The sequence below is a fragment of the Lacerta agilis genome, chromosome 17 (assembly GCF_009819535.1).
Source record: "Lacerta agilis isolate rLacAgi1 chromosome 17, rLacAgi1.pri, whole genome shotgun sequence".
Classification (NCBI taxonomy): domain Eukaryota; kingdom Metazoa; phylum Chordata; class Lepidosauria; order Squamata; family Lacertidae; genus Lacerta; species Lacerta agilis.
The window spans coordinates 29,679,061-29,691,969 of record NC_046328.1 but is presented as its reverse complement, the minus strand read 5'-3'; the positions used below and the strand labels follow the sequence as shown (position 1 = coordinate 29,691,969).

The window sequence follows — 12,909 nt, the reverse complement described above, 5'->3', positions numbered from 1 at the left end:
ACTGTGAACCTTACTTCCCCACTACATGTAAATGTTAAGATCAAGATAGAAAATAAAAACGAGCAGTTTGAAATTAGGCGTCTTGCTTGGTCTTGGGAACATGGGATGAACAGTGTGTGTGGAGATTTAAGGATGTTTTCCTACTGAAGTGTTATTACAAAGTGTTGCAGCAGCTGAGTATATATGCCAGTATGTTTTCTGTCCATATATATCTATAACTCTTTACTGGCTGTGACTGTCACGAAGGAACCCTGTACACGGGATAAAAAGCTCCGCTTTCATCCTACGGTGGTTGTAGGTCACTGGAGAGGGGACTCTCCTGCAGAAATAGTAGACTTGGACACTCTTCTGTACCATTGGAACATTGCCCCACTGATCTCCAGAGAATAATGTGCCCTTCAGACGGTGAAAGTCCGCCACCCTTGGTATCTATGATCATACCTCACTGCGTTTTCATATTTGCAATGCACACTGGGGAGAGGTGTGTTCCCACCAAGCCCTGGGTTGTAAAATGGAGTGAGGGGAAGGAGAGGGGGGATGCCAGATTATCCCTCCTATAATTAATCCCTCCCCGCTCAGTGCCTAGAAGCAGGTAGGATATAGCAAGCTGGTTTCTCCTGCCTTCCAGGCACACATTTTTGCCTCCTCGACGCCGGTGCTCCTGGTTATGCCTTGAAAAAGCTGAGCGAATTGCTGTTTACGGCGTGCCTCCTGGCACCGCGCAGCTAATAATAGTAATTAAGGAGGCTGCAAGATGGTGGGGGGGGGGTTCGGCAAGCCGGAGCTTGTTGTCTGGTCCTGCCGCAGCCTTCCAGCCCAGAACGTGCATTTTCCAGCAACAGAAAACCCCCGTTAAACAGCTTGAGTGGCTCAAAGCAGTTTGTATACATTGTCTCAGTAATCCTTAATCAACACCCTGAAAGTAATATTATTCTCCCCCCCCCCATAATGCAGATGTGGAAGACCGAGGCTGAGAGTGACTCGTCTATGGACATGTAGTGAGTCGGTGGCAGAGGTGAAATTTGAACTAGGGCCTTTCTGAAGTGTGGGCATATATTTAAAGTGTTATTCTCCATCCTCGGAGAAACCTGGGAGCTGTACTTTTTGATAAGGGGGCTGGGAGTTATAGAAAGCTGTAGTCCCCAGGGTTCTTTGTCGGGTGGGGGTGGTTACTTTGAAAGTAAGGTTTGAGTATGAAGTCTTAACTACTATACTGCATCAGGAACGCTTCACCAGGTAGAAACTTGCTTCCTATTAGGTGGATTATGAGCAGAGAAGCAGTATAAGGTGAGAGTGCCTTTTCAGCCAGAACAGGCTACACCATTAGGAAGGGAGAGGCAGCCCACATGACCTTCAAGGACAGCAAATAATAAACTACAGTGGTACCTTGGTTCTCAAACGCTTTGGTTCTCAAACTCTGAAAACCCGGAAGTAAGTGTTTCTGTTTTCGAACAATTTTTGGAAGCCGGACGTCCAATGCGGTTGTCGACTATTGTTTCCGGGGCGCCTGCACCAATCAGAAGCTGTGCCTTGGTTTTCGAACATTTCGGAAGTCGAACGGACTTCTGGAACGGATTAAGTTTGATGCTTTTGTTTTTGCCATTTTGTGTTTCTGTTTTTGAGGCTTTTTCGGTTAATTTGTTTCTGTGACTGTGTGGAACACGGTTCAGCTACTGATTTATTGATTGTGTGACTGCGGAAATGGATAAAAGCCCCCTAATACAAACAGTGACTATCATCAGTGCAGGGAAGAAGAATTTTTTTTTTTTCATTTTTATCTACAATACTGTCTTATTTATTTTATAGTAATTGATAATTGCTTTAATTTTATGGATCAGTGGTTTCGTTATTAAAATCCATATTAAATTGCTGTTTTAGGGGTTGTTTTTTATAAGTCTGGAACAGATTAATTTGTTTTGCATTACTTTCTATGGGAAAGCATGCCTTAGTTTTGGAACGGACTTCCGGAACGGATTAAGTTTGAGGGTACCACTGTACTTAGTTCAGGCACGTGGGTTCTGGTTGGTCTCTTGCCTTTTATAACTAACCCTTTTACCCCCACCCAACACTACCAGATCCACAATTGTGGCTGGGTAGAAGCAGTCAGACAAAATAGGGTGGCTGAGGGGCAGAGCTGTTTACTCCCTGCTGTATAAGCCATAAGCCATACACCCCATGACCCCCAAACACAAAGAAAAGTCTACATCTGAGCTAAGAGACAGTGACCGGCCCAAGGCCGCCCCATGAGCTTCCTAGCCAAGTGGGGTCTTGAACCCTCTTCTGGTCTGTCTGACACTTAACTACTCCACACCACAACTGCCTTTTGACTACCCACTGACTACTGTTTGGTGGTTCTAACAAGCCCAGTTAGAAAACAAACAAGCTTTTCACTACTGCAATTTGCACTGTGTACACACTACATTTAAATCGTACACACCCAGAACATCCTGGGTACTATTTTGCTAAGGCTGCTGGGAATTGTAGCTCTGTGAGGGGTAAACTACAGTTCCCAGAGGTTTTTTGGGGGGAGGGGTATGGTGTGTACACAGCCATAGTTAAACATTTAGGAAGCAGAAACCTCTGACCAATAATCTATATCCTGCTCAATCTTCTGTCTGCCTTCGATTTTAGTTCATTGTTATATTTTTGTCACGTATATGAGGAGACAGAAGGCATTTAGTTCCGCCCCCTGGCCTAAAATGTCATACAGGCCTCCTTAAGACAGCTATTTTAATCAATGGAATTTGTTAATAAGAAGCCCGTATCTGCTTAGGAATGTGTTCAGTCATTATTCTGGGTCTTAAGCAGTGTTTAATCCCCCAGGAAAAGGGATTGATTGTTAAACCACTGTGAGAATTATAGCTCTGTAAAAGGAGCAGGGGTCTTCTAACAACTCTCAGTACCCGTAACAAACTACACCTCCCAGGTTTCATTGCGGTGTGTGTGTGTGTTGCCGTATTTCAAAAAGTGAAAATCCGGGCACAAAAGTTGTTGAGCTTTATTGGCAAAGTTGTTGAGCTTTTCTCACTATTCTCCCAGTTGCCTTTAAAAGTTTTGTTTTATTTTAATAAAATTATAATCGTGGAGATCTGTGCATAACAGTTTATCTGCTGTATCTTGGCAAAACAGCCAAATACTGCTGAGCAGTACACACCCTGAACCGATCACATACATACATACATACATACATACATACATACATACATACATAATTTTATTTATATGCCACCTTTCAAACATGCTGAAGGTAGCTTTCAACATGAAAAAATGCAGAACAATGACATGGCAAAGTATGCATACCCTAAATCAGTGTTTTTCAACCACTGTTTCCGCGGCACACTAGTGTGCCGCGAGATGTTGCCTGGTGTGCCGTGGGAAAAATTCCAGCCAGAATATCAGCTTTGTGTTCAGCCAAACGGGCCCTGGTTGCGCACTGAATAAAGTATTTTATAATTTTTCATATTTCTGTTTACTTACTATTTCATAATAAAGTAATTATAAAATACTTCTTTGTGTTTATTTGATTCCTATTCAAGAGAATTACTTTATATATAGTCAATATAGGCACAGAGTTAAATTTTTTAACATTTTCTAATGGTGGTGTGCCTCGAGATTTTTTTCATGAAACAAGTGTGCCTTTGCCCAAAAAGGTTGAAAAACACTGCCCTAAATCATCCTGCTGACCACAATCGGTCACGTTTTTTAAATATGTTACATGTTCTTAAATTATGTTTGTTTTGTGTTTGCTGCCCTGGGTTTAAGGGGAAGAGGGGGTAAATAAATAAGACGCCCACATGTATAAGACAACCCCTATTTTGGGGGACTCAGATTTAAGAAAATGGGGGGGGAGGTGGCCCCCGTGTATAAGATGCCCCCCAAATTTTGGACATTATTTTTTAAGGAAAAAAACAGTTTTATACACGGAAAAATACAGTACCTCTCTGGGGCACACTCAGGACTGTATCATGCAAGTTTCCTTCCTTTCAGGAATTAATTTCCTCTCACTTGTTTGCCTCTGAACAGGCCTTCTTTGGTTGCTGACCTGTCAGCAAATATTGCCACCATGTGGACTAGCTGCTTTCTTTGGCGATTAAAACAACCACCCCAAAACGGTTATCTTCTAAAAGCCAAATTTCTGTTTGGTTCAATGCTACCACACCCACAATGTACACATGCGCAGCACCACACATTCCACAAAGGTATTATGGACACAGAGGCCCATGGGCACCCCCCTCCCACAGCGACCCCACCCACAAAAAGAAAACTTGCTGATGTCTTGCCTTGTTTGCAAGAGGCAAGGTCACAAACGGGCAGTGAGAAAAGCAAACAGCCCCCTTTCCCAGCTGCTGACACGCACACAGAGAGAAGTATTTGTTTAAGAGAGGGAAGGAGACATGCATGGCAGCAATGAAGGATGTTTGCTGGGATGTCACAGCTGGAGGACCGGGGGAAAAAGCAGAAATGACAAGATCGATAAAGGCAGGAGTTCTGACTTTGTACAAGTGCCAACGTGGCTCAGAATTAGAAGCCTCTCGGATTATGTCCCCAGCATTTCCCTTCCCCAACCCTACTATGAACCTGTAGAAGGGGGTGGCTTTAACCCTCACTCAGGACATCCTTTTTACCCTGGCATTCACGATCATTTTGGCATATTGTGTTGTCAGGGCAGCTTACGTGACCCCACTTTCAAAAGTTTCAGGGTGGGACAAACTGCTTTATTTTCCCAGTTGGTGCGGGTCCTGTAACTTCCTTCTGAAATCCTGTGACTTTGCTATACCACACAGATTCCTGTTTAGCCCCCCCTCATTTCTCCCCCCCCCAATTTCTTGCGCTGTGGCACAAGAGTGCCCCCTCCAGACGGAAATAATGTAACGTTGAGGAAGCCTCACAGAACTACTTATAAAACAGGTTTTTTTGCCTCTCCGGTGCAAATCCACCAGTAATGTACTATACTGCTGAATCAGTCACATATACAGAGCTGCCAACTTGAATAAAACTGGGGGAGTCCAGGTAAGCAATACCCATCAACTTTGTGGGCGCCCAGTCCCTTGAAATATTTTATGGGGCGGGGGGGTGAAGGGACCTCAGCCCCTTGCAGAATATACTGGCAAACTCACAACACATACCAGCCTGGAGGGAGGGTCCCTTAGTTACTGGGTGGGATTCTGAGCACTGATTTCCCCTCATAGCACACTGAGGCCACAGTCACAACATACATTGAAAGGCACCCCCCCCAAAAAAATCTGGGAGCTATAGTTTGTTATGGGTCCAGAGCTGTTAGGATACTCCGTTATTCTCACAGGGTTACAATGCCCAATAAGCAATCAATCCCTCTTCACATGGAACTCTGAGAATTGTAGCACTGTAATGGGGATCACCTAACAACTCTCAGCAGCCATAACTACAGCTCCCAGAATTATTGGGGGTAGCCATGACAGTGTAAAGTTTCTGAGCACAATTCAAAGTGTTGGTGCTGACCTTTAAAGCCCTAAATGGCCTTCGCCCAGTATACCTGAAGGAGCATCTCCACCCCCATCGTTCAGCCCGGACACTGAGGTCCAGCTCTGAGGGCCTTCTGGTGGTTCCCTCACTGCGAGAAGTGAGGTTATAGGGAACCAGGCAGAGGGCCTTCTTGGTAGTGGCACCCGCCGTGTGGAATGCCCCCATCAGATGTCAAGGAGATAAAGAACTACTGTACAAAACTTAGAAGACATCTGAAGGCACCCCTGTATAGGGAACCTTTTAATGTTTGATGTTTTATCTTTATTATTATTATTATTTAGTATTATTCTGTAGGGAGCCACCCAGAGTGGCTGGGGAAACCCAGCCACATGGGTGGGGTATTGATAATTTATTATTATTATTATTATTATTATTATTATTATTATTATTAGGTATCGCAGAGCTTTAAATGTATGGTGGGAATGTGGCCTTGATCTTCCTCCCAGCGCCACGATGCTCCCTTTGTGCCAATAGTTGCCTGTGCCTTGCAGGATTCAGACCCAGGTGAAACCCCAGGCATCCTCTCTCTTGGAAGGGTTGGCCTCTTCTGGCATGCAACCAAGGATCACCAATAACCCACCCCAACTGCAATTTTATGTTAGAAGAAATATGAAGAAAGGGAAGCAAACCCATTTTCTTAAACACTGGATGGACTAGCACCTCTTGAGAGCAGCAGTGGCAAAAGCTCCAACACAGGCATGTGGTAGGTGGAACATGCAGACCTCTGGCCTTCCTTTTGTATGGGCAGAGGTGTCTGTGCAATGGGTGGGGTGGGGGCGAGGTCACACGGAGATGCCAAGCATAGCTGACACAACATGATGCCGTTGCCATAGGAGCAAGCCACAGGAGAGGCCTAGTGACGGCTGCTATGGCAACAAAGGGCACCAGAAAAAAAACAAAGCACTGTTGAGTCACCTGCTAGATATGCGTAATGGAAGGGTGGGAGGAGAGAAAGACTCACATTCAAAACTCAGCAATTTCCCCAAAGCCAATATATGAATAAGGAGCTCAGCCTTTCTTAAGTTGTTTCAGTTTCAGTTTCTCCCTCTGCAGAATCAAACAGAAAACAAGCACCACACATACACACACAGTCAAAAGTTACATTTCCCAAAATACTTTTATGAAACAGCGAGGTGGAAGGCAAAAAACGAAACAGAGAGCAAATCTAGCTGGTAGTTCCTATTTTAGCTGCAATGGAAGCGAGGGAATCGTTTAGGGGTTGGCCAGTCCATCCCCAAGCCATTCCGCACCCAAAACAGCAACATTGGATAAGGAAGGAAATGTTGAAGGGAGGTCTCTGTCGCTCACACTTTTCCAGGCTCAATTGGTAATGAAACACGTTTCCCAAGGCACTGCGTCATCTGATGCTTCAGAAGCCAATAGCTATGTATGGCCCACAAAACCAAGATCCAACTCTAGGCCACATCCAGGTGTTTTCAGAGACGACCTGCCGCTTCTAGCCGAACATCCCCATGTACAGCTTCTTTCCTTTTCGTGGTAGCTGTTCAGCTGAGACTCTGTCAGCTGCAAGTAACGCTTCACGTTGGCATCTTCGATGGAGAGATTAGAAAAGAAAAACAGGGAGAGAAAGGGTTGCAAAAACCAAAGTTAAATTTGATTGTTTTTAAAAATGGCGCAATGAAAATTTGGAAGAAGTTGTTTTGTGGGCTGAATCCAGCCCACAAACTGTCAGGGAGGTGCTGGAAGTCAGTGGTAGATGAATCTGCTTTGCATGCAGAAGGTCCCAGGTTCCAATCCTCCATAACTCCAAGTAAGACTGGGAATGTCCAGAGAACTGGAAGAGTTGCTGCTGCTAAGTGCAGACAATATTGAAGATGATGGACCAATGGTCTGACTCAGTATACACAACATGGGGAATCTTGCATTGGGGACCACCTCTGCTAAAATGTACTTCTCTACTGCTTGTATTTTGATGATGATCAATGGTCTCTAACAAATAATTTGACTGACTGACTGACTGACTAGGGATATGTACTGTACTTACAGTTGTACCTTGAATCCCAAACACCTTGGTACTTGGACGTTTTGGCTCCCGAATGCCACAAACCCGGAAGTGAGTGTTCCGGTTTGTGAACGTTCTTTGGAACCTGAATGTCTGACAGGGCTTCCGCTTGGCTGCAGGAGCTTCCTGCAGCCAATCAGAAGCCGTGCTTTGGTTTCCGAATGTTTTGGAAGTCGAACGGGCTTCCCGAAGAGATTCCATTTGACTTCCAAGGTACAACTGTATTATCATAATAATTATTTTAGTTATTAAATGTGTATACTGCCCTATACCTGTAGATCTCAAGGCAATCCACAACATAAAATCGCAATATAAAAACACAAAATGCATAATAAAAACAAAGAGAATAAAAACAAAAACACACTTACACCATTAAGGAACATTCGAAGCACATTCTTTCCCTCAAAGAATTCTGGACACTGTAGGTTATTCCCTCAGGGAGTTACTATTCCAAGCAACGCTTAACAAACTACAAGGCCCAGAATTCTTTGAGGGAAAGAATATGCTTTAAAGGTATAGTGTGTATACAGCCTCAGTATAGGTTAGCTTCATATGTTCCAGATGCCCACACTTGCTCTACAGATCACCAAAGTCAAAGTGATCTGTGTTATGATCCTTCCAGCACCATCTTAGCACCTCTCACCTTTGGGCTGCTTGCTGGTTGCTGCCAGTAGATGGTTGCGGGCTCTGTCATAATCCCGCAAGTGGTAGAAAGCCACTCCAGCTCGGTATAGCGCCTTGGTGTTCTCCGGCTGCCTTTCTAGGACTTTTAGACTGTACTCTTTCACCCGATCATAGTTCACAGGTTCCATTTGTAGGAGGCACGCTGTGGAAGAGGCACACAGCACAACATTGTTACTAGGAGGCCAGCGACAGCCTGGGATTACTCAATGGGAAGGGGTTTGGGTAGGCGCTCTGTGCACGCTCAAAGGTGCTCTCACTATTAGCCAGCCTACAGCTAACAGAAGAAAAATAAATTTATGAAATCACCTTTCATTGTGGATCAATCCAATAATACTGGCTGGAGGTCTTGGACAAGACAGACAAATGGGAGAACTTTATCACCCAGCCAATAGGATGGGATAGCCCAGTCAGTCACGGTCATGCCATGCTTGTGGACTGCATCAGAGACATGTAATAGACTCTCCCTGGCTTACCAGCAAGGTTGTTGTAGCAGTCGCTTTGGGTGCTGTGGAGTGCCTTTTCCTGTTCTGGTGTCACAGGAGGCCTCTCCGCACCAAACTCCTGCAAAGGCGAAGGCACGCTGGGATCCAGCCCTTTCACCTGCAGCAAGGCCCAGTGATAGCGGCTCACGGCAGCCCGTAAACGCCCCTCTTTGTAACAGCGGTTTCCTTCCTCCTTGAAGGCTTGGGCCTGCTGCAGCCGCTGCTCCATGGTTGCTTCCGAAGAAGCCTGGAAGGGACAGGGAGCAGAATAATTTAAAAGATGGGTGCCAGGACACGGATGGACTCCAACTCCCATCAGCCTCAGCCAGTGATCAGGCATGATGGCAGTTTTAGTCCATCAACAACTGCATTTCCAAGGGAATGCAGCCATCATGTTCAACAACGGAATGCAGTCAACACCATGTTGTTGGTCTTAATGTTTGGAGTGATTTGACCCTCTTGACTCTGCCTTTCAACTTCCCCTTTACCAATCTCCCAGTTTCAGGGAAGTCTGGCAACTGGCCATTTATTTTATTTAATGGCACTATAGTCACTGATCCCAACTGGCTCAACAACAACACCACACACAGGAGCACCACTCAAGATTAATTCCAGGGTCACCGCCCCTCTGGCCATTTCCATGACCAACAGTTCTGGAGCACAATCATTCAGAGTATCTAGAAATTTTATCTCTTTGTAATCCTGAGTGGAACACATATGTAGCCAGTCTATGTGAGGGTAGTTTAAGTCACCCATCACTACAACATTTCTTCTTTTGGATGTTTCCTTGAGTTCGTTATTCATCGCAAGATCTCCCTGAGCATTTTGATCTGGGGGAAGAGAGCACGTTCCCCAGTACTAATTTACTCTTGGCACCTAGCATCACCACCCACAACATTTTTTGGGGGGAGGGGGAGAGTGAGTCCGACTGAGGCTGCTGGTCCGTCTAGCTCAACACTATGCAGCACTGACTGCGAGTGGCTCTCCAAAGTGTCAGGCAGAGGTAGTTTCCCCAGCTCTACCAGATACTGGAGATTGAACCTGGGACCTTCTGCAAACCACATGCTCTGCTACTGAGTGATGGGCCATCCTCTCTAAATGTAAAGATTCCAGTCCTCGTGATTCTGAATGATGTGCTGCTTTAAGCAGGAACAAGCGATGCTTCCTTACGGCCAGGCTTCAGAGTTTCAGGCAGGGGGCATTCCCAGCTCTACCTGGGAATGCCAGGGATTGAACTTGGCACCTTTTCTGTGTGCATGCAAGCAGATGCTCCAACCCTCCCCCCCCCCTCGTACCTTTGCTGTTGCGGTGGCCATTGGGATCAAGAGGAGCGGCGGCAACAGCTTCTGGAGCCGGCCATCACCACTTGCTGCTCTGCATGGGCTGCCACACACCCCCCGTGACCTGGAAGCAGAGTTTAAACTGCAAAAAATGGGATGTAGCTTCGGGCAGCGAAATCACGTGACCGGAGTCAGCTGATTTCGGAGGAGGCGAGCGGGAGAGCCGGGGAACAACCAGCCCCCAGGAATGCTGATAGCGCAAACTGCTGGCTTTACACTGTATATACTGTTACCTGGGAGTAAGACCCATAGAATTCAGTGGGGTTTCCTTCTGAGTGGATGCAGACACGTGTGCGTACTGGAAAGCACGCAAGTCTCCTGTGTACGTAGGGAATGCAGCAAAAGTTTTGGGTCATAGAATTGTAAATTGTAGAGTTGGAAGCGACCCTGAGGTCATCTAGTCCAACCCATAGCTGTCATCTTCCCCATTTTTAAGGGAAATTCCCTTATTCCGAATAGGATTCCTCGCAAGAAAAGGGAAAAGTTGACAGCTATGGTCCAACCCCCTGCAATGTAGGAATCTCAGCTAGATGATCTATGTGGCAAATGGCCATCCAACCTCTGCTTAAAAAACCAAGGAAGGAAGTCCACCACCTCTCCTGGGAGTCTCTGTTCCACTGTTGAACAGCTCTTTCTGTCACAAAGTTCTTCCTGATGTTTAGTCGAAACTCATTTATTGCAACTTGAAGCCATTGGTTTGAGTCCTACCCTCCAGAGCAGGTGAAAGCTTGCTCCATCTTCTATGTGACAACCCTTATTATATATTGGAAGATGGCTATTATATCTCCTCTCAGTCTCCTGTTTTCCAGGCTAAACATACCCAGTTTCTTCAACTGTTCCTCATAAAGCTTGGTTTCCAAACCCTTATCACTTTGGTCGCCCTCCTTTGCACACATCTACTGTGGCATCATGGACCAGTGGCTTTAAGAGCACCCCCTTATAAAGACGAACAGTTAAAACATTTGGGACTTTTTAGTATGCGGGGGGGGGATGTGAGCAAGTTGGGGGAGGCCCGGGAGGGACATGAGAGAGGGGGATCAAATTATGCATGGTGTAGAGAAAAAGGATAGATAGAAGTTTTTCACTCTCATAATATTAGAAGTTGGCTCATTCAATGAAGGCAAATGTTAAGATGATTTAGGACAGTCAAAAGAAATTACTTCTTCATGCAGCACATAGAAGGTGGAATTCGCTTCCAGAAGATGCAGTGATGGCTACCAACTTCAATGGCTTTAAATAGGGGTTAGATGAATAACTGGAGACTAAGGCTATCTTCTAATGTATGGAACATTGCTTTAAAAATGTTTGCATATATGAACAATAATAACAAACATTATATTCCCTTCCACTCTCCCTGGACAAGAATATACTTATAGCAATGTTCATACCAATGTGGTATTTCATAAATTGCCATGAACTGAAAGATTTATCTGAATGGGCAGACATAGATGTGTAATCTGAGGTGAAGCCAAATCGGATAGTATTGATGTAAGATGATCTGCATTTCCTGATTATATAAACAGTGAGTGTCATATAGATGTCCTGTTTTTCCTTAGGATGTCTCTAATTTCATCAGAGAAGTGTTGGAGGGTATGGAGTTATTTGACCTCTAGTTTTTAAAATGTTTAATTTTGATTTTTATTTATTGTTGGAAGCAGCCCAGAGTTGGTTGGGTAATAATAATAATAATAATAATAGGATGTCCCTATTTTCATTGGAGAAATGTTGGGGGGTATGGGATTGTGCTGCCAGTCATGCCCACTTTCTGCCACTGACATGGCTGGAACATTTGAAGACTGTGTGTGGTGTCCTGCCGCCAACCTGTGTAGTTTGTGCCTAATCCTTCTCTTTTTTAATGAATTACCAAATCGACCTAAGACATTGTTTTGTTTCATAGTTCTTGATGCACTTGACTACAGCCACATACACAAAGCATTAAACTACCCAGCATACGTGGTAGATACCTTCAGAAATAAAGAAGCAAATGCTTGCAGGTGATGAAGTGAGAAAAAAAGAGGGAGAGTCCCCGTGTTACTGGACGTACTGTGTGTTTTTGGGCGCAGTTTGGGGATCAAGAGAGAAGGCGGAGTGTAAAAGATTCAATAAATAAACCTTGTTACTGGCAAGGGCTCTGTGTCTTTAAGAGTTGCCAACACGTAGTTGGCAACTTAACGTAGAGGTGCTTAATTTAACTGGTGCAGCACCCCCGATTTGCACGCTGCACCTGTCTAATTTCTGCCAGCTATGCAACTTTTGAAAACTAAGCGTCGCTGTCAGGGGCAACAAGATAAAACTCTTCTCTTCTTAATGTGAGGCTTTTAAAGGCAAGATGGCGGCGCCCTCAATTTGAGGTAAAAAAAAAGGCTAACAAGGTTCGCGAGAAGCCGCCCAATTAAAAAGCAGCTTGGACTGTTCATAGGCTGAGTAACTTTGCGAGCTCTTTATTCTGATTGGTGAATTTCAGCCAATCAAAAAATCATATTCCCTTCTTGTAATGCGCCCGCCCAAACGGGCGTTAGCTGCCCGCCCAAAATCTATCACTGCGCACGTAGGCGCGGAAAAACACGCATGCACAGTTCAAAGCAAAAGGGGTGCTTAACAGATCGTTTGAGGAAATAAAAAAATCAACCGAGGCCGCGCGGACTAAAGGAACCTTTTTTTAACTATAGTGGGATCGAAAGAGAAGGAGAGGGCGGGGACGCGAAGAGGCAGCAAGCGCGCATGCGCCGCTTGCTGTAATCGAAAGGCTGCTAGCTATCCACGCCTGCGCGATGTGCCTCTGCCTAGCCGGCCCGTCCTCCGAGCCTGCGCAGCAGCCATTTTCGCCAGGCTGCGCTTGCGCGTTGAAGTTGTCGAGGGCGGGGGAGCCGTGCTTGGG

General features: G+C 45.3%; 1 protein-coding gene across 1 annotated transcript; it reads right to left on the bottom strand.

Moving 5' to 3' along the window:
* Positions 1-6,600: 6,600 nt before the first annotated feature.
* TTC9C (tetratricopeptide repeat domain 9C) lies at positions 6,601-10,110 on the bottom strand. Its single transcript, XM_033135956.1, is given in 5 exon segments — positions 6,601-6,984; positions 6,987-7,052; positions 8,169-8,351; positions 8,683-8,938; positions 9,987-10,110. Coding segments are annotated over 5 exon segments (552 nt in total). The 5' UTR covers positions 10,008-10,110; the 3' UTR covers positions 6,601-6,958.
* Between the last annotated feature and the right edge of the window lie 2,799 nt (positions 10,111-12,909).